This window comes from Ctenopharyngodon idella, chromosome 7 (assembly GCF_019924925.1).
Source record: "Ctenopharyngodon idella isolate HZGC_01 chromosome 7, HZGC01, whole genome shotgun sequence".
Lineage (NCBI taxonomy): Eukaryota > Metazoa > Chordata > Actinopteri > Cypriniformes > Xenocyprididae > Ctenopharyngodon > Ctenopharyngodon idella.
The window spans coordinates 13,802,359-13,822,740 of NC_067226.1; the positions used below are offsets into that span (position 1 = coordinate 13,802,359).

The following is a 20,382-nucleotide window of genomic DNA, read 5'->3' on the forward strand; positions in this document are numbered from 1 at the left end:
TATTAATCTCACTATGTGTATTATTTCTCTATATGAGATAATGTTTATTCTCATTGAATGATTATTACACTGCATGCTATTTTTGTGTATTGAAGTATATAAGCTGATGCTTGGACAATAAAACTTTGAAGAAGTTTGAACATAGAACATTGTCTCTGTGGTCATCTCTCTTTCCAAGGCCATGCATTCTGGACTGAAGGGGCTGAGAGTATTTGAAGGCACTGAGAAATAAAGAAATACTCTAACAATTGTCTATGACTTTTAAAAAGGAGAGAGAATTTATTTGTGTGATTAAGACAGGTATGTGATTAAGACAAACAATTGTTCTATAATACAAGTAAAAAATAAAAGTATTTATAATGTACCCAAAATAGTTTTTCAGCATGATTTAATGACTACAATATGATAAGAATATAAATGATATATCAGATAAATAAAAATCATTCATGTATATTAAATGCATACTTCACTGCTATCATATACAGTACAAGCTAGTCCCACCTGTATGAAAATCCATAAGCAATTTCTCTTTAAAGAAAAGTCAATTTCTTGCTGAAAACATCCTTGAGTAGACAGTTTAAGACATGAGCAAGAATAAAATCATCAGTAATTTGAATTTGCATGTTAAAACTTCACCACTGTGTCTAATGCGATTTCAACACTCTATAATATATTCCAAAATAATATAAACTCAGCAAAAAAGAAACATCCTCTCAATTTTAACTGCTCCTTCCTGTCTCACTGTAGCACTATCTTAGGCGTCTTTCATCATAGACATTGCAGTTTATTGCTCTTTTCACATCTGCAGTCCTTATGCCTCCTGCAGCAGGACTATGGCACCAGATGATCAGGCACCCTGGGCATCTTTCTCCTGTTGTTTTTCAGAATCAGTAGAAAGGTCTCTTTAGTGTCCTAAGATATTGTAACTGTGACATTAATTGTCTACCGCCTGTTAGTAGACTGTTCCACAGGTGCATGTGCAACAATTGTTTATGATTCATTGAACAAGCATGAAAAATATTGTTTAAACCCTTTTCAATAAATATCTGTAATGCTTATTTGGATTTTACAAAATTATCATGAAAAAGGGACGTTTCTTTTTATATTAATAGAATGACTTAAGTTCTAATGGTTTCTAATGTTTAATTATGTGAGTTCTAATGCTCTGGCGGTAGAACTTATGTTGTGCCAGAGGTTCTGGGTTCTCGTATAGTTTTATGGGCAGTTGTGGCCTAATGGTTAGAGAGTTTGACTTGAAACCCAAAGATTGCAGGTTCAAGTCTCAGTACCAGCAGGAAATGTAGGTGGGGGAGTGAATGAGCAGCGCTCTCTTCCACTCTCATTACCCACAACTGAGGTGCCCTTGAGCAAGCAAGGCACATAATCCCCAATCACTCCCTGGCTGCCCACTGTTGTGTGTGTGTGTGTTCAGTACTCACTGCAGTGTGTGTGCACACTTTCAGAGCAGAAATTCCAACACCATACTTGGCTACATGTCATGTCACTCACTTCACATGATTTCTTTATTTATGGTTCACTCTCTGGTGTGTTTGCAGGCTTCTCTTGTCTTTAAAGGTCTTCCCACACTCCGGGCAGGGGAATGGCCTTTCACCCGTGTGAGTGCGCTCGTGCACTTTGACTTGTGACGACTGTTTGAAGCCTGTGCCGCAGATGGAGCAGAAATAAGGCTTTTCTCCCGTATGTACTCTCTGATGTATCCTAAGCTCTGCAGCCCTGCGGAAGCTCTTTCCACACTCAGAGCAAGGATGAGGTCGCACTTCGCTGTGAGTGTTCACGTGCATTTTCAGCTCAAACGACCGGCGGAAGCATTTTCCACATTCAGTGCAGGAATAGGGTTTCTCATCTGAGTGAGCACGCTGGTGACTCCTTAATAAATATAAATGCGTAAAGGCCTTTCCACAGTCAGAACAGTGATGATGCTTCTCTCCTTTGTGACATTGCTGGTGCTCTTTAAGTTGACATAATGCGCCGAAAGCTTCACTACAGATGCTGCAACAAAATGGTTTCTTTTCTGACTCAGGTGGCTGGTGCTCTTTTAGTCTCCTGCTGTCAGTGAATGTTTTTCTGCACACAGTGCATGAATAAGGTTTTTCTCCTGTGTGAATGCGCTTGTGTGCGATCAAATTGGCGTGTCCTTTGAAGCGCTTCTCGCACACAGGGCATGCGTAAGGCCTCTCTCCTGAATGAACACGCCTGTGAACTTTCAGTCCACCCAGCTGGCAAAACGTCTTCCCGCACTCTTTGCACTCGTAAGGTTTTTCACCAGTGTGAGTTCGTAAGTGAACTCGTAATGCTCCGGATGTAGTAAAGGCCTTCCAGCAATGTGAGCACAGGTACGGCTTCTCTCCTGTATGAATCCTTTGGTGAATTCGTAGATCTATAAGTTGCTGGAAACCCTTGTTACACTCAGGGCAGTGATACCGTTTTTCACCTTTATGAAGTCTGCGGTGATTAGAAAAGGACCCTGACTGAGCAAAGTTCTTGCCACATTCAGAACAGTGGTAGGGTTTTTCTCCTGAGTGAACACGCAGATGCACTTTTAGTTCAGAAGATGTGATGAACCTCTTGCCACATTCAGGGCAACCATGAGGCCTTTCTCCTGAATGAACTAATTTATGTCTTTTAAAGTGAACTGACGTTTTGAAGTTTTGTCCACATTTCAAGCAATGGTGATTTGATCTGTTAGAGCGCACTCCTGTTTTTGTGCTTTTTCTTGCGCGACTCCTTTTTCTTTTACCAGTTTCTAAAAAGAAAAAAGACAATGGGCATGTAGCATGCAGTGAGTTAAAGCTGAACAATAGAACATTTTACTATTCATTTTAAATAGAATTGCATTTGTTGACAACAAATCACTATTCAAAGGTTTGGGGTCAGTAAGATTGTTTAAAAGAAATTATTACTTTTATTTAGCAAGAACACAATAAATTGACCAAAAGTGTCAATAAAGTTGGAAAAAAAAAATCTATTTCAAATGAATACTTTTGAACCCTCTCTCAATAAATCAGTAATAAAACTTTTTAATGGTACTGTTTATTGATAACAGTAGTTTAATATTGTTATAAAAATTGTTCAATTAAATTAATTATTCAAGTTAGTGGTTCTCAAACGGTTTTGCTTCAGGACCAAGATGCCAAAGAGACCACCAAAAATTAAAATAGTTTATCCCACAAAAGAAAACTGTTTAAAATTCTTATGCGAATGAGTCCCATGACTGTAATATGAATATGATATTATCACTAACATGCAGACAAAAATGGTAAAAAAATAAATAAAAATAATAAAAACATTTCTAGGAATGACAACAACAGCACTACAGTACTATATGCGCTCCTCCATCATTTTGACTTTGCATTGCGGATCTATTTCAAAAATGTCAAAAAACGGCTTTTCAACAGTCTACGTTTGAATATATATTATATTTCGTTGAATAAAGAGTATCCACCCCAGCGAGTGTACGAGTTACATTTATTCACATCTTGTGCAGTATCTTAAAATGTGCAGACGTAGTCGTTTTTTCAGAAAACCAATATGACTCATGTAAAATTCTGTACTACTTACATTACTGCATGCATAAGTTTCAGAAACCCACTTTAAAAATGACAGAAAAGCGAGTACCGGTCAAATACAATAGATCATCGCTAAGACATGGCATTGACTATTTAATGGTCCATTTATTAAGATTCTTAATGATTTTCAGAACATTTAACATAGATAGGCTATAGCAAGTTATTGACAACATTATTTCTATTATACTTCATTTTTCTGAACATGTACACGGGTTCTGTCTCGCGCACAGACGCGCGTGCGAGCCTTTGAAAGTATTTGGCTGCAGAAAGACGCGTTCGGCGTGTGCCACTGAGCACTATCTAGTGGACTTTTGTTTTCAAGCACTCAATTCACTCTCGCATGGGCTGTTGTACAGTACACACACTGTCCGTGCAATCACAAAAATTGGGCTGCACGTGGACGGGGAGTGAGGACGTCCGCGAACCCTCCTAATGACGAAAATTTCGCGATGCGGACGGTGCGCGGACGCCCGAAGTATACTTTGGGGTTAAGCCCGTAATAGCGGGCCCCCAATCCGCCCGGGCCCATATGCACGTGCATACCTTGCATGCCCAGACGCTACGCCACTGTGTCCAGTTAATTGTTACTACTATATAGCCTAATCTCTTCAGCAGTACAGTCCAAATCTCCGTGTCTAGTTGTGCAACCAATCTAAATGGGATTTTATTCACTGTGTGGTGGCCTCTGTAAAATATGAGCACAGATTTGTCGTTTGGCCGTTTTACCTTGTTTTGGGACTTCAGCCTCCTCCCTATCAGTGAGCATGGTTGTTGAATCATGTTGGAATGAATCCTGGTCGGCTGGACACATGTCAGAGGCTTCCTGATCTTTAACATCAGCATCTTTTTTTAACTCCACACAAATGCCAATCACACTGGGGTGGCCACAAGAAGGTGGGCTTGGATCTGGATTCTCTTCACTCACCTTATTCACTAGATGTAATTAGACACAAAAACATATTACATATACATAACAATAATTACGTGACTTCTAAATGATCGGGACAGGCTTACTCACAGTGTTCCTGTTGTCCAGAAGTGTTCGTCACTATCTCTATTGCTGCCAGAAGAACATCCATGCCAGGTGTTACTGTCGGTCCGTCAAATAGTAAAATGCATTAACCGTTTCTGAAGCAGGTGCATATGCTTCTATGGACCACAAAGACCCTTAAAAGTTTCTAACAGTAAGGATACATTTTAATCGCCGTTACAGTAACTTTAGTGACGGAATTACAGTTGAAACTTTTGCTGCCCAGAGAGTACAGTAGCCTTCAGCATGACAGTTACCACTTCAGCGCTTCAGTCGCCGCACATCTACTACACTAAGTTACTACACTATAGTTCAGTAATCATTTATTGCGTTAAAACCAAAAGTGAAAAGACGCGAACTACACAAAGACCGAGTTGTCATCGTGGATAGTCTTGAAGGTGTAAATGTTTTAATATTTACTTCCTACTTCCGCATTGCGGGTAATGTTTCGGATTCTCGTAAACCTGCTGGTTTACTGTTAACCTATTCAGTGGTGCGTTTCCAAAAAGCATCGTTATAGCCAATGGTCGCAAGCTCCATCTTACGACCATATTTGCTTTTGGGAAACGCATCTCAGTTAAAGTAAAGAGATGACTTTATCAGATAGGGCATTTCTGCCAGGATTTCACCTAAAAGTTATAGGCCTTTTTACGATATTATTTACGTTAAATAAATATTTATATAATATAAAATACTGATGTTGCCTATCAATCAGATAATACGTTACGGCACTGTTTACTAAAAGGATGACTAGAACGACACTAATAGTGTAATATCTCTAAATTCGTTCCCATTTTGTGCTCACCCAGGGGGAGGCAGTATACTTAAACAAGAAAACGATTGCTGTTGCACCAGAGAAGAAGATGTTTCTTTGATTTTTACAAAACTGGAAAGGCAGCTAAAGCCAGCCTGCTGTTTGGGATATATATAGCCTGCAGGGGGCGTGTCATGGCTCAAATACACTAATAAGTCTCGGCTCGTACGACATTTTCCACATAAATAAACTACAAAAAAAACGTAAATAATTTTAGACTTACATTTTTTTTTAAATGTGACAAGCTTAAAAATACATTCATAAAATGTGGCATTATTCGCCATGACCACGCAACGCCGCCATCTGTCCGTCTCGGTCCGCTTGCGACTACCGTTTTCGATCATGTGATCAGCAGCAGCTAGCGGAAGCCGCGGGAGCCTCTAGGTTCCGCCGTGTTTCTGTGGGGCTGCAGCGTCTTCAATGTGGATCACTACATGGCGGTAACGCGGAGCACTGCGGTAATGATGATTACCTAACGCGTTTTCTTCAGTATAAAAATAGTTTTAACATTTTCATGGTTATAGTTAGTACAGGTGAAATTAGTCGCAATAAGCCACATACTGTTTTAATATATCTTCAGTCGTGTATACACGAGGCCTGCATGAAAGCTCGTTAGCCTAGGCTAGGCTAGCAGCATATTGCTATGGCGCTTATTTCTGAATTCGGTAGTATTTACCATATATTGCGAAGCGGTTACAATTTGTTTGAGACGCATATAGATGAATCCTGCATCGCTTTACTAAATCTCTGTATTTAAAAGCTGTAAGTCAACTAGCATATTTGCTGCTGTAATGTCCCAGCACAAGCGCGCCACTGCCGTGTCTTTAACCCCCTCTTTGTTGATACATAGCCGGTCTGACGGTTCTAAAACTGTCAGTTCATTTTAATGATCGTTGTGTGTTTAAGTTAAGCCAAGAATGACAGAAAGACTCTTAACAAAACCAATGCAAATGAAGGTTCCTATGCGTGGTCCAATTTTGTAGTATTTCTTATAAGATACTATTAAATACTATTGGCTCGTGAATTAGGTTTATGATTGATTCTTACCAGTTTGCATCTTGCAGAAGAAATGATCTAGTAGTAAGTTGTATTGAACATTAAGAAAGTGCATGTTTCTGTCAGGAAAGACAATTTGTACTGTATTATAATAACTAGCAGTTTTTTAAAGGGATAGTTCCCCCCCAAAATTAAAAAAAAACCTGTCACTGATATTTTTTTTAATGTTGCTACTAACTGTTTCACAGACTTTCTCCTTTGGAACACAAAATTAGATTAATAAATGGTGACTGAGGCTGTCATTCTGCCTTAACCTTTTGTGTTCCATGGAAGAAAGTAAGTCATCTATCCCTTTAATAGCTTCTTCTCATTGCATTTGAGTGATTTTAAATTATTATGCTATATGCGTTTTCATGAACCACAGATCATTGTAAAATTGTGAGTGCTTTGCCAGCAACTCTACACGGGCTTCCCGATCCTGGTTGGCACAGTAAGGTTCGCCTCATAGGTAAGCTGCAGAATCTGTCCTTTGCCTAATTGTATAACTTGCATACATTGTGTTTTGATTTTCTTTATTTCTTTGTCTGTTCTAAGATTGAAGAAGTCATAAGTTAACATATGCAGATGCTAAGTAGACTCAATATCTAGTCTTGCAGTAAGTTACTGTTTGAAAATGTGCTTTTTCATTCCATGTCCTCCGGATTGCTTTCTCAGTGAGGCAAAGGTCTGATAATGGAGAATGGACAAGGCACAGGTGCAAAGCTTGGATTACCACCTCTTACTCCAGAGCAGCAGGAGGCGCTACAGAAGGTAGTTATAGATATTTATTGTTTTACTTTTTTTTTGGGGGGGGGGGGGGGTCTTTGTTAGAGACATGAGAGAGGGGGAATCTGATCAGTAGAGGTCATGGGCTGAACTCCGACCTGCATCACCTGCTCCAATGTATCAAGAGTTTGTGTGCTACTCCATCTAATAATAGATTCTTAATTAAATTAAATTAAATCAAGGCCACAGGATGATTCTCCGCAAACAAGGATGTGCAGTGCACCATTATGATTAATGGACTAGTTGCACGTGGCCGCCATGTTTGATTTTCGACGCATATACACTTCCGGTTTCGCTTTATGCCGGTGTAGAGTGCCGGAGAAAGCTTAAAATGATCTCCTAAAGTTGTTTATAGAACCTGTTATGTCACTTAAAATACAACTAACATATATAGTACAATCACATGAGCCAATGGCATTTAAATGCATGGGTTAGATTAACGAACTCATGGTGCATACGCACATACAATAACATTAATGCCTCTATATACAACTATGATTAGAGTTGTCTGCATAAAATGCCCTGTAATAAATTTATTATTTCCATAAATACTATTTTCTCAATTCTGCGCATATATTTTCACTTACCTACATCAATTGCTCCATCAATATGATCACTACATATTTTACGATTTCTTTGCATCAATTATTTTTTTAGATAAAAACAAGGGCTGTGAAAAGATTGCGATTAATTTGTTTTTAACTGTTTTTAACACAAACAGTTTAATATAGGTACATTTTTTTAACCCGTAGTAAAATACGTTTTTTGCTGCTTATACAAGACGGATAATGATTTATGTAACAAATGCTCTTTACTCGTCTCAAACTAAATGCAGTAATTTATAGAAACGCACAGGGGAAATACAAACACTGAAAATTATGCATTTAAATTACATTGGCTACTAAATAATACAGTTAGCTATAATAATGTTACCAAATAAAGTTGTTTAAGCATACACTGAGTCCATATCATATTCCCATGTTTATTTATATCTCTGATGAGGATTGATGCTTCAGTTGACAATAGCAAACATTAGATCTTCATGAAGATCGAGTGTTGTTCCACGCAGAAAGAGAAAGCAGTTTTGGATCCATTTAGTCCCCCAGCTGTCAGAACAAAATCAGGAGAGAAATATTACACACTTGAGTGTTTTGTATGGATAAAGAGATCCCTGTGGATCACCGCTGAGCCTGAACCGCATAATCAACAGGAGAAGCATTGAAAGTCAAAGATCGCGTATCTCCGTGTATCTCGTTGAATTACCACACAGCGGTAACGTTACACAATAATATAACAAGGATGTTTTCTTTCGTCTCTGATAGACCACCATCTTCGCTTTAATTAAAAAAAATCTATTATCTAGCCAAGATTCATATTTAAGTTTCTTCTTGCACCAAATGCAAGAGTCGCTAAGACCAGAAGGGCATCAGCAAAAGTAACCATGCGCACAGTCGCATCGCCGCAGCTCACCGGCGCCATCTTGTGCACCTAGTCCATTGTCATTGTAATAAGCACTCAATGTAGCGTGTAGTGTGTTTGGAATGATATTAAGTAGGGGTGTGACACTTAGCTCCTGAGATGAGACACGAGATTGGGTTCACGAAAATGAGACAAGACTTGATTTTTGCACAGTATTTTTAAGAAATCCTCAATGAAAATTCATGACTAGAAAAATAGTCTGCAGGTGCATTTGAAATGTTTTAAAGGTGCAGTAGGTGTTCTGGGAAAATGCTAACTTTAACCTGCTAGCATTAAAAGCGTACGTCCCACCCTCCCTGCAAATCGCAGTCCAAAGCCACGCCTCCTTGAAAACACATGTATGTGCACAGACCAGAAGCGGATGACCAGAGAATCCATGTGCGGATGTTGTACTTTGCTTGTAACTTTGAAAACATGAACATAGTTCCCGATTAGACGCTGGGTGCTGCTGTCGTTAAACTAATTCGTAAAGGTACATAAGCTACATTATGCATTACTATCAAAACACATCAAAATTGAATCATACCATGTACCTACCTGTCCAAAAGAAATACTGCAACCATGGCATCATCTTTCAGACCCTTTGACTCCCGCAGTTTTCTCCAGCTGGAAAAGCAACACTAATTAATTCAGGGTTTTAGCTCTTTTATGATCCAGCCTTTTTTTCGTTGTAGCCTTTTCTAAGACTGTCTTTCTTTTGGTTGATACTTTTCCAGTGACACTTGTCTGTTCAGAAGGAAAGTTAGGTTGTTGTTGTTCGCCTGTCGTTCTCGTGCACAGTGGTATGCAAACACACGTTGACCGACAGGGAACACATGCTATCATTTTGTTCGAACTGAACACAATGATTGAACGAACATTTCATGGTCCTACGCCTTCCACAGACAATATATATTTATAAAAATACATTTAGACCACTTAACATAGTGATTGCTATCAGGATATGAGGAGACTTTCAACCAGCATAACAAAAAATGTTTCTGAAGAGAATCACCTATTACACTTTTACTAATCATCCTGTAATGAATGTCTTTTCAGTTCTACTTTCTGATAGGGCTGGGTGATAAAACGATAAATATTGTAATATCATTTTCCTCGAAAAAAACAATATCAAGAGTTCGATAAATGTTCGAGAATGTTTATGCACTAAAAGCAGAATGAAACTCATGTGAACGGTTCTTCACACTGACCATTTATCCTCTGGGCTCAAAGTTCAAATGGCAGCACAAGCTTAATAGAGTGGATGCGTTTACTCTCTGATCGGTCTCAGTCACACGACCACTAAACAGCGCTGTGAGATCTAGTGAGAAGCACTTGAATTCAGTGAGGACCACAAATGTCTCAGTGATTTAAACTAGTTTAAAACCAGATGAAACAGTGCTGATAAACACTGGAGAAACACTGCTCAACAAAAGAAGTCAGAAGGCTTTTAAATCTACAAATCGCCATCATTTTCCATGTATTTACTGTAATAACACTAACTGCACCATGGTATTGTGGCAGAAATGTGGGATATTCATATAGAATTTTATTATTAATATGTAGACATGTATTAAATGTGTTAAAGGAGTAATGAAATATAATTAGTGTTTTTCTGATTAAACTATAGCATTTGTGCATTTATACTAAATGTATTTAGGCTACTGTTTTTCATACAAATACCATAGAAACTATATAGTTACATTTTTCCATGGTAATGAGGTGCTATATGTGTGGTTTTAGCTGTGGCTATCATGATCTAAATGTATGCTACTATGGATGACCAATGGTTAGTTTTAATGAACTCAAACAGTCAAAATATTTAAATTTTGCCATATGAAAATATGAAGTTACAATTTTTACAGATGTTACTGTTTTTGTTAATGAACAATTTAATACCTGCAACCTAACTCAAGCTACTACTACTGTCAACTGAAGTTACTGTCAAATGTGCATTTTTAAGAGACAAAACATAGGATAAGATGTAACATTAACATGACGGTAATTTAAACGTAGCCTTTGTAAAAATATAAAGCAAAACATTAAATGTGCAAAAAAACAACTACACAGCCCAGCCTAAGATAGGTTTGTTACTGGGAAACAGGCTATTGTATGTAGCGTAAGAAATCTCATCACATTTTAATATCACAAGTTCTCTTCACACCTCAAATATAAAGTAAATAGCCACTCTTAAAACTCATCAGCCTCCTTGCTTTTTCCTCCTTTTTAGGCTAAGAAGTATGCAATGGAACAGAGCATCAAGAGTGTTTTAGTGAAACAGACCATCGCCCACCAGCAGCAGCAGCTCACAAACTTACAGGTGAGCTGATATGATGATCTGGTTATGTAGAATGCTTTAAATGTATTAAATGTTGATTTCTTGTTTGAGAGAATTTACAGAGTTGATGCATCTGATTTCGTCAAACCAGTAGTGTATCTAAAACTACATGGTGTACCCACTGGCATGTCATGTAAAGGGTTCACTGTCATTTCAGCATTATAATTCCTGCAGAAGTCTGCAAAAAGGAATTAATCTTTCATACCTGCATCTTATAAAATATTGGGTGCTATTTTATTTATACATTAGTATTTATGAAAATTGATCACAAATGATCACACTTTTTAAACAATATGACTCCTTTGAGCTGTGTGAATTTGATAATGGCAAGTTTTTGACCTTCGGGAAGTCTGTTTTTTTTCACACATCACAAGTCTTGTGAATGCTCTTTTTTTGTCAGATTAGCCTCAGGTTTAGACTAAAAACACTCCACTGGAACTCATCATGCATTATTTGTTTGCCCTCCCTCTCTGCTAGTTTGGTTGAGGTCTGGTATTTTCTGGGACTCATACGTGCTACTGCTACGCCTAGATTAAGTCCGTTTCTTTTTAAATGTATCTATGAATCAAGAAATTGGACATAGTATGTACTGCACTCCTCAAGTAGACATCATGATGACTGAAGAGTCAACAACAGATGAGTTATCCAAAGGATACTTATACACACCCTATGCTCAGTTAATTTCTTGGAAAATCTGAGCAGCCTACTTGTTCCCTTTGTTGAAAGCAATGCCTGTTAGTGTATCTGTTGCTTTAACTGTGAAATTCTTCAGGTTTCAGTCAAATTAAGTGGTGATTTAAAGAGGTGGACAGAGTTTAAAATTGAGTTCGGAGGCATTGACCACCAGTCAGAGAGACTGTCTGGAATACTATGTCTGTCTTCAAAGGATAAAGAGATATCTAACCTTTTTCAGCACTTTTCCATCTTTACTGTGTTTCAGATGGCAGCAGTGACAATGGGCTTTGGAGATCCTCTCTCATCTTTACAATCGGTCAATAGATTAATTAACTATTATTTACCTTCTGTACGCATTTTGGCATAATGACCGTTACCCTTCTTTAACCGGCATTTGCCTGATACACTGGACATTGCAGCAGCATATTTAAAAAGCAGACATGGCTTTGTTGTGAATGAAATGTTTGTTTTTGGTCACCCATCTCATTAAACAGGATGCAAGATGGCACGACATGAACTACCTCCATAAACTGACTGTACTTTTTCAGTGTTAATGATTGCCATGGAGCTGTTTTAAATAACAGGGACAGGATATTATAAATCATTATAGAGACTTTTAATATGACAATTACACAGGACACTTCTCAGTTACTGACAATCTATCCCATATTTGTCCTGAATCACTGCATGGCCACCTGTGTGTGCACTCTCATTTCACTGGTCATTGATTGAAGTTTATTTCTCAACCGGAAGCTCCATTTGTCACAAGAAATCTTGTGGGGATTGTGTGTTGTGAATGGTGTGGACGATCCATTTCTCCTTTGTGAATATGCTGTGGCTTATAAATGTCATCCTTGTCTGCTGTAAAAGAGGGCTAGCGGTCACTACGACAATCCAAATTGAATCTGCCTAAACTTGTGTGTAATCGTATATTTTCGTCATGTGGCTGACATACAATTTAAAACTTGAATGATAAGTAATGATTGAAGAATGATAAATGTGTTGTTTGGTGTTAAAAAAAAAAAAAAAAAAGGATAGATTTAGGCTGATTCTCCTTCAACAGTGATCTGATATGTAAGTCCAAAAGCTCACCTCATGAAAAGAGAACTGATTTCACCTCCGCTCATAATCCAGGGTATTTAGTTGTGCTAACGGGTTACTTTGACATGTTAACTATTTAGGCTATCAATATTCTTGGATAGAATTCAGGTCAGATATAACGCAACATGTTTTAGTCTGCAAGCACACACGCTAATGTAGGAACGTGCAAGCAGCACTCTCGAAATGGTATGAAGGGGCTGTGCCACATGTTCCTAATTCACGATGCTGTGCTTGTCGTTAATGGTAAGTTATGTAAGTAATGAGTAAGCATAGAGGACCAAAGGATGTGGAAAATAGCACTAAAAACAGAAGCTAAAAAATCTTTAATCCCTTGCTATATTTGATCTCATTGTTTTTGGTGCTTTGTGTTTTTCCCCTGATTTTTATGCTTCAGTAGCCAATATTCTCTCCTGTTTTCTCTTCCTTTCATGACCACCAGGTGGCAGCACAAAGGCAGCGAGCTCTGGCCATCATGTGTCGTGTGTATGTGGGCTCCATTTATTATGAGCTGGGGGAGGATACCATCCGGCAGGCCTTCGCCCCCTTTGGTCCCATTAAGAGCATCGATATGTCCTGGGACTCTGTCACCATGAAACACAAGGTATGCTTTTAGAGCAGTGGTTCTCACCCTTTTTTACTCGAAGGCCCCCCTCCTCTCCGAATCAATACTGCAATCCCCCCACCCACCACCACCACCTTTTTTGTTCACAAAAACATTTGTATTCTAGTGTTATTACTTTTCAACTCTTTTAAACAAAATAAATTCAAGATAGTTTTAAACCTTGTATTCTTTTTTGCAAACATTCCAAAAATGTCACTGCAGACATTCTTTGCAATTTAGAAGTACTTACTCTGCTCAGTTACACAGTAACTTAAACAAATAAGCACAAGTCAAACAAGACATGTTTTTTAGTTGCCTTTTGTGAAATTTGGTCGCATATGCGAATGATTTATTCACATTGTTGAGGGTTGGTATAGATTGTTTCTTTTTGCCAAATCCTACACAACTACGTCACATAGGCTAGATCTATGAATATTGTTAAAGCCCTGGCTGCAACTCACACACTCTCTAGTTATGTTGAAAGGAGTTGCTGTGCTGTTCAGATTTTCACCAAATCCTTTGCACACTTGTCTTTTTATTTTTTATATGCTAAGCTATAGCAGCAACATTGAAAGCTCCAGTTTAGGGCTGCACGATATATCGTTTTAGCATCGATTCGATATTGTGATTAGTCCATCCACAATAGTCACATCACAGGATGTGCGATGTCAAGTATAGGGATCGTAGTTGATTCGTGATCCGTACAGGCCAGCTGGCCCCGGTTTGGAACGCATGTGATTCGTGGATTATTTGCATTTTAACCATCATAGAGTGAAAGTTTATCATTTGCTTGTTTTCTGTGCGTGCACACAGCATGTGAACACCGAATTCAGTTCTCTTTCTCTTCTTTTTGAGCTTGAACAGACTCTTGCACGCAAAATGAAGTCAATGTGCTGTTAAATGTTGAGAAAGAAAACTGATGCCTGACATTATATTGGATCCGTGCATTCATCTTAAATTGACAGCAACCTAATATACCCGCAGCTGTTTGTCACCATTGATAATCAAACAAAAAAAAAAGAAATAAAGATTTTTTTATTAGCTTTAACAAAGATAAATTGTATTAATGAATTCAATTCAATTTATACAGTGACGACTATGCAGTGTTATTTTACATTTGATTATGCCTGTACCTGAATACAGATAGATTTACCTGAAAAACATAAAGCACTGCTTATTTCATTTGTAACTTTGTTCTATTGTATTTACCTATGCTTGTAATTTTATTATTTTCTTTTCAGATGCACTACCCTACAAAATTACCCAGTCGTCCTAGAATGATTCATTCTTCACAAATAGAGCTATTTAAATCATCTGGTGAAATTTTCATATCGCAATATATATTGCAGAAAAACTAACTATCGCAATGTCCGTTTTTTTCCAATATCATGCAGCCCTACTCTGTTTTGTGCAGTGCAGTCGAGCCGTGTACCAGCTGCTTTGACACGAATATCAGGTTAACTGACTTGTGATGTGTGCAATGGCTCACAACCTCCCGAGTGTCCGAACTCACACCGTGTACCCGCCAGTGTCAGCAGTATATTGGATCCGTGTATAAGCTCTTAAAGGGACAGCAGCCTAATATTCCTGTTGCTGTCTATCATGTTAATCAAAGAACAAAAGACAAAGAGAAAATCACTTGCTGCTCTTGACTGAATAATTTTAATTGTAAGCATTAATATGTATTTAATTTTTACAATGAAGACTGTCCAGTGTTATTTTCCATTTGATTACTTTCATTTCTTACCTGAGTACTACTGTTAGACCCACCTGAAGAATCCAGTTTGAGATGATCTGACCTTTGCAATCACAGGAATAAATTACATTTTATATATATATATATATATATATATAATTTTATAAATAGTTCAGAAGAACAGCATTTATTTTGTAACATTATAAATGTCTTTACTGTTACTTTTGATCAATTCAGTGCATCTTTTTTGTATAGAAGTAATAATTTCTTTCAAACAAATGTACTGACCCTAAACTTTTGAATGGTATAAAAGGAAAAAGATACTTATTTTTTTATATGATTTATTCATTTATTTTGGGGAGGATGGTGGATAAGACCCCTACAAACTTTAGTGAATTTCACCCTACTGTGAAAGGCAGGAAGAATTTAAACATTGTACACATTGAAAATTCTGTCACAGGGTTTTGCCTTTGTGGAGTATGAAGTTCCTGAAGCAGCTCAGCTGGCTTTGGAGCAGATGAACTCAGTCATGCTGGGTGGGAGGAACATTAAGGTGGGTTCCAAACAGGACAATCAATCTTAAATTCCCATTTAAACAGCTCTCTGAGAGAGAGCTATTTTTTCTGTTTTGTTGCTTTTGTGTTTGCGAGATGCAGAGAAGCTGTCAGTAGACTTACTGTATCCCTGCCAGTACCTGTTGTACGTCTGCGTGTGTGTGCGCTACTTGGGTGCTCTCCTCTTCATGTGTGTATCTGTCCTTTAACCTGAATGTGAGCGTATGCGATGTGATGCTTCCACACTGTCATACTGTTTGTTTTCGGAGCTCCTTTTCTCTAGGAGCTGCAGAGGGAGTGTTCGTTTGAGGCAGGCTCTTCTCTGTCCGGGATGTGCTGATGATGGGCTGCGCCTGGCTGGTGTTTGCTTGGCCGCCCCAACTGCAGCACAGATACCACAAAAAAAAAAAACTGTTATTTTTTAACAGACACATATTTCAGATGAAACATTAATCATTGTCCTTCAGCACATCTATACTCTCACAGTGTCTAGACAAGAATTAGCTATTGTTGAAGATCTATGTTATTTGTTTGCCTTTTGTAGAAAAAAAAAAAAAATATATATATATATATAGATATAGATATAGATATATATAGATATAGATTTTATTCTTAAATGACAAGCTTGCAAAAACACCAGATATAAAGGTTATCATAGAATGTATTTTCCATGTATGTAAATTTCTAGCATAGTGAAAATGTATTCTAATAACTTTATTAGTTTGAGGGCTGAGCTAAAGTATAGTTTCTTATACTGAAGGTTTTTTTTTTTTTTTCAGACTTGTAGAGAAGTTTTTCCCCATTCTTCCTTTTCTCAACCACGTGCATTTACATACACACGCACACTCATTCCTTTATACACTTCCACTTAGTGGCCCATTTGCTGGTATGTGTACTGTAGGTGGGGCGGCCAAGTAACATTGGACAGGCGCAGCCCATCATCGACCAACTGGCAGAGGAGGCACGTGCCTACAACCGAATCTATGTAGCCTCTATCCACCCTGATCTATCTGACGAGGACATCAAGAGCGTCTTTGAGGCCTTCGGAAAAATTAAAAGTTGCATGCTGGCACGGGAACCCACCACGGGAAAGCACAAGGGCTACGGATTTATTGGTGAGCTGGTCTAGAAAGCATTGTAAACACTGTGTGGAGATTGAGTCATTATATTACTGTATGTTGTACTACTGTACAACTGAGAATTAATTTCCACAGTGTTCCAGCATCATGCTTATGAGATGTCTTTCCAGATCTAGATATTTCAAGTGAAGTTCACCGGGTTGTGCCATGCTTTTTACCAATAGAGATGGCAAGTTAAAATACATACTTCTATGTATGTACAGATTTATAGAAATTGGAAAGATGCTACCAGTGTTTTCCTTTCAATTCTAAGTATGTCAACTAAAGGAAAACAGTGCAAGAAAGAATAAAATGTGTTGACAAAATTACTGAAGCTTCAAGAAATGCATGCTAATGATATGTTAATGCATATACATTTCTTAAAGCTTTAGTAATTTGTCAACACATTTTCTTTCTTAAACTGTTTTCCTTTAGTTGACATGCCTATAATTGAAAGGAAAACACAGCTAGCATCTTTCCAATGTCGCTAAATCTGTACATGCATAGAAGTATGTATTTTAACTTGCCATCTCTATAGAAAAAGAGCTTGGCACAACTCGGTGAACTTCACTGAAAATATCTGGATCTGGAAAGACATCTCATAAACATTACTAAAGCTTCTAGATATGTAAGAAAACATAAGTATAGATTGAGGAACTGGTCTGTCCATTTCATCATGGGTAGAATATGAAAAGCCTCAGTCAGCGCTGGATGCCGTCTCGTCTATGAACCTGTTTGACCTTGGAGGTCAGTACCTAAGAGTGGGAAAGGCTGTTACCCCTCCCATGCCTCTCTTGACACCTATGACCCCAGGAGGTCTGCCCCCTGCCGCAGCTGTGGCGGCTGCTGCTGCCACCGCCAAGATCACTGCCCAGGTGAGAATTAACCTAGATTAGCCTAAACACTGCTTTACTATTATAAGGGAAACACATATGTTTGAAATATGGTAGATTTCAGAATATGCTAATGCATTCACAGCTGCACAAGCTTAAACATTTTGGACTACCTCTTGTGTAATCGTGTCCATATGCTTACCAAACTAGATCAGACTGAAACCAGGATTTGAAAATGGGGATTTCACATTTGTTACTGCTTTAATGCATTTATAGGAGGCTGTTGCTGGAGCGACAGTGCTGGGCTCTCTTGCTTCACCAGCACACATTCTCAGTCAGCAAATGGGACTTCCACAGGCAGTACTGGCTGCCCAGGCCCCTGGCATCATCACAGGTCTGCAAAAATCAATGAACAGTGATCTTTGACTACTTTTATTGGTCTAACACAGTTTGAATTGAATTCTTAACCCCCCTGATGGCCTGTTCACACCTAGATGAATGTTTAGTGCAATAAACACTTTATTATGTTCAGACCAACGCTTGCATGTCGCCAATGCAACATTTTGTGATTTTGAGTGTGCTAATCTCTTTTCCATTGCACTGAGAATAATGCTGGCTAACCAATAATATTCCTGCTTGTAGTCGCATGCCCAAGAGCTGCTGTTGCTGTTACATAAAACTACTACTTGGTGGCACTCAAGAACAGAGTATTTGGCTAAGTGACAGTAAGTAGCAGAGGAAGAACCCAGAACCATCTTTCTTGTCTCTGTACACTTGTATTTGGTGTTGTTTAACACCATAGAAGAATTTGCACAGCGCTTTTAAAAGTGCCACCTACTGTCTGTGTGAATTGGCATTTTCATTCAGCCCATCTGCCCCCCCCAAAAAAAACGGTGATCAAATTGGACCAATTTTTCTTGCTGAACATTGGTGTTGGTGTGAGCAGGCCTTGAATTGATACATATTCTGAATTGCAGCAAACTTTCAGCATCATGAAAATCTAGCTGGATGGAATTGTCACTAATGAAAACTTATAAAGAATTTAAATCTGTACTAAAATTTTGTAAAATGAGAGAATTGAATCTTAACTGTATAATTGTCTCTTCTGTTGATTCATTCGATAGGTGTGACACCTGCTCGCCCCACTCTCCCTGTAGTCCCCCAGGTTGGTTTGGTCAACCCAGTACTAGCATCCCCACCAGTCACAACATCTGCTTCTTTGGGAACCCCGACATCTGTAGCTCAAACACATACAGAAGTAAAAAGAGAGGAAGACAACAGGCGGACTGAAGAAGATCAGAGTGTGCCAGTTGGAAATGGACAGGACAGTGAACTGGAGCAGCTAAGTGTCAGTGCAAGTGGTGGAAAACAAACGGTCATGCAGTCAAAGGTTAGACAGCATCAGCTTGGTTATATGTTAAAGATTATAGAGACACAATTGCAATTGGGTCAGTCATGAAAGCAAGTTTGTATTAATTCAGAAGTGACTCTAAGAAATGACTTAAGTTTGCATCATACTGCTTATTGTTAAGCACTATACGGAGGCATTGAATAAATAAATCAAAAGTTTCTACAAAGAAGCTAAGTTTAAAATGTTATAAATATAGCATATCAGTTTAACCCTTTTTTTCTATTTCTCTTTGCCTACATGCAGTCAACAGTTATGGTGCTACGCAACATGGTGGGCCCAGAGGACATTGACGATGACCTGGAAGGCGAAGTGATGGAGGAATGTGGGAAGTACGGTGCTGTTAATCGGGTTATCATATACCAGGAACGACAGGGTGAGGAGGACGATGCCGAGATAATAGTGAAGATCTTCGTGGAGTTCTCTGATGCTGATGAAATGAACAAGGCCATCCAGGCTCTCAACAACCGCTGGTTTGCAGGTCGCAAGGTTGTTGCCGAGTTGTACGATCAAGAGCGTTTTAATAACAGTGACCTCACTGCATAAGACTGTCCCGAAATGGCCGCTGGTCCTTCTCTTGGCACTCAAACTTACTCAGCTTTCATCACTGCTGTTTGAGATCCGGGCCTCTTTGAAACTTGTAATTATTTTTTTATTGATGTTGATAATAATATTATTGGAAAAATCCCAATGGTGGGATTTAGCTTAGGACAAAAAAACATGCTCCTCATAAATTTACTTTGTGTCACCTACTGTGAAAGACTTGCATTTTTTTTTTAACAGTCATTATTATTTGCAGGGTTTTGTTTTCTAATTTTGAAGAAAAGATGCAATTTTTCCCATGACCACCCACTTTTTTGTTTTTTTTTACAAATGGCAACTTTTTCTCCACTGACATTGTGTTCAGATACTAAACATTGTGTTGGTGACATTGGTTCTGGCTTTACCAAAACAATAAATTTGTCTAATATGCAGTGTTGTCCCTGTCATTTATACGGATGTTTGGATCAGGACATAAGGGCTTGGCCACTCCCCTGATGTACACAACACAAACGCACACCATGATACACACAGTAGAAAACAAAAATTGTAACTTTTATTTAATTTGCTGGTGACTTTGAATCTGGTAATGTTTATCAAGTTTATCATTTGCAGTGCAAAAATCAGCAATTGGATAATAGTGAATTATGAAATAAATTTAAACTGTAAAAATGCGATTTCCATAAATAAATTGATATAAATATTATGTAGAGTATCTTATTCTCTTGAACCTTTTGACCAATGCTTGAAAGAAGCTGAAGTACATGTCACTAGCATGTTTCCCATTTAATGCTTATTCATATTAAAT

General features: G+C 38.2%; 2 protein-coding genes across 3 annotated transcripts; one reads left to right on the top strand and one right to left on the bottom strand.

The window, feature by feature from the left end:
- Positions 1–248: 248 nt before the first annotated feature.
- Positions 249–5,480, bottom strand: LOC127515489 (gastrula zinc finger protein XlCGF28.1-like). Its single transcript, XM_051899166.1, has 3 exons — positions 4,606–5,480; positions 4,314–4,520; positions 249–2,764 (listed from the first exon to the last, which is right to left on the bottom strand). Exons 1-3 carry the CDS (start codon positions 4,664–4,666, stop codon positions 1,524–1,526), a joined length of 1,509 nt encoding a protein of 502 aa, XP_051755126.1. The 5' UTR covers positions 4,667–5,480; the 3' UTR covers positions 249–1,523.
- A 260-nt stretch (positions 5,481–5,740) lies between these two features.
- Positions 5,741–20,008, top strand: puf60b (poly-U binding splicing factor b). Of its 2 annotated transcripts, XM_051899164.1 has the most exons (12): positions 5,741–5,889; positions 6,852–6,935; positions 7,142–7,237; positions 10,941–11,030; positions 11,989–12,039; positions 13,264–13,425; positions 15,582–15,674; positions 16,577–16,790; positions 17,478–17,668; positions 17,903–18,020; positions 18,751–19,016; positions 19,281–20,008. In XM_051899164.1, the coding sequence occupies exons 3-12, from the start codon at positions 7,160–7,162 to the stop codon at positions 19,578–19,580; spliced, it is 1,563 nt and encodes a 520-aa protein (XP_051755124.1). In that variant the 5' UTR covers positions 5,741–5,889; positions 6,852–6,935; positions 7,142–7,159; the 3' UTR covers positions 19,581–20,008. The 2 variants fall into 2 exon arrangements, with proteins under 2 accessions (XP_051755124.1, XP_051755125.1); XM_051899165.1 differs by lacking the exon at positions 11,989–12,039.
- The last annotated feature ends 374 nt before the right edge of the window (positions 20,009–20,382 follow it).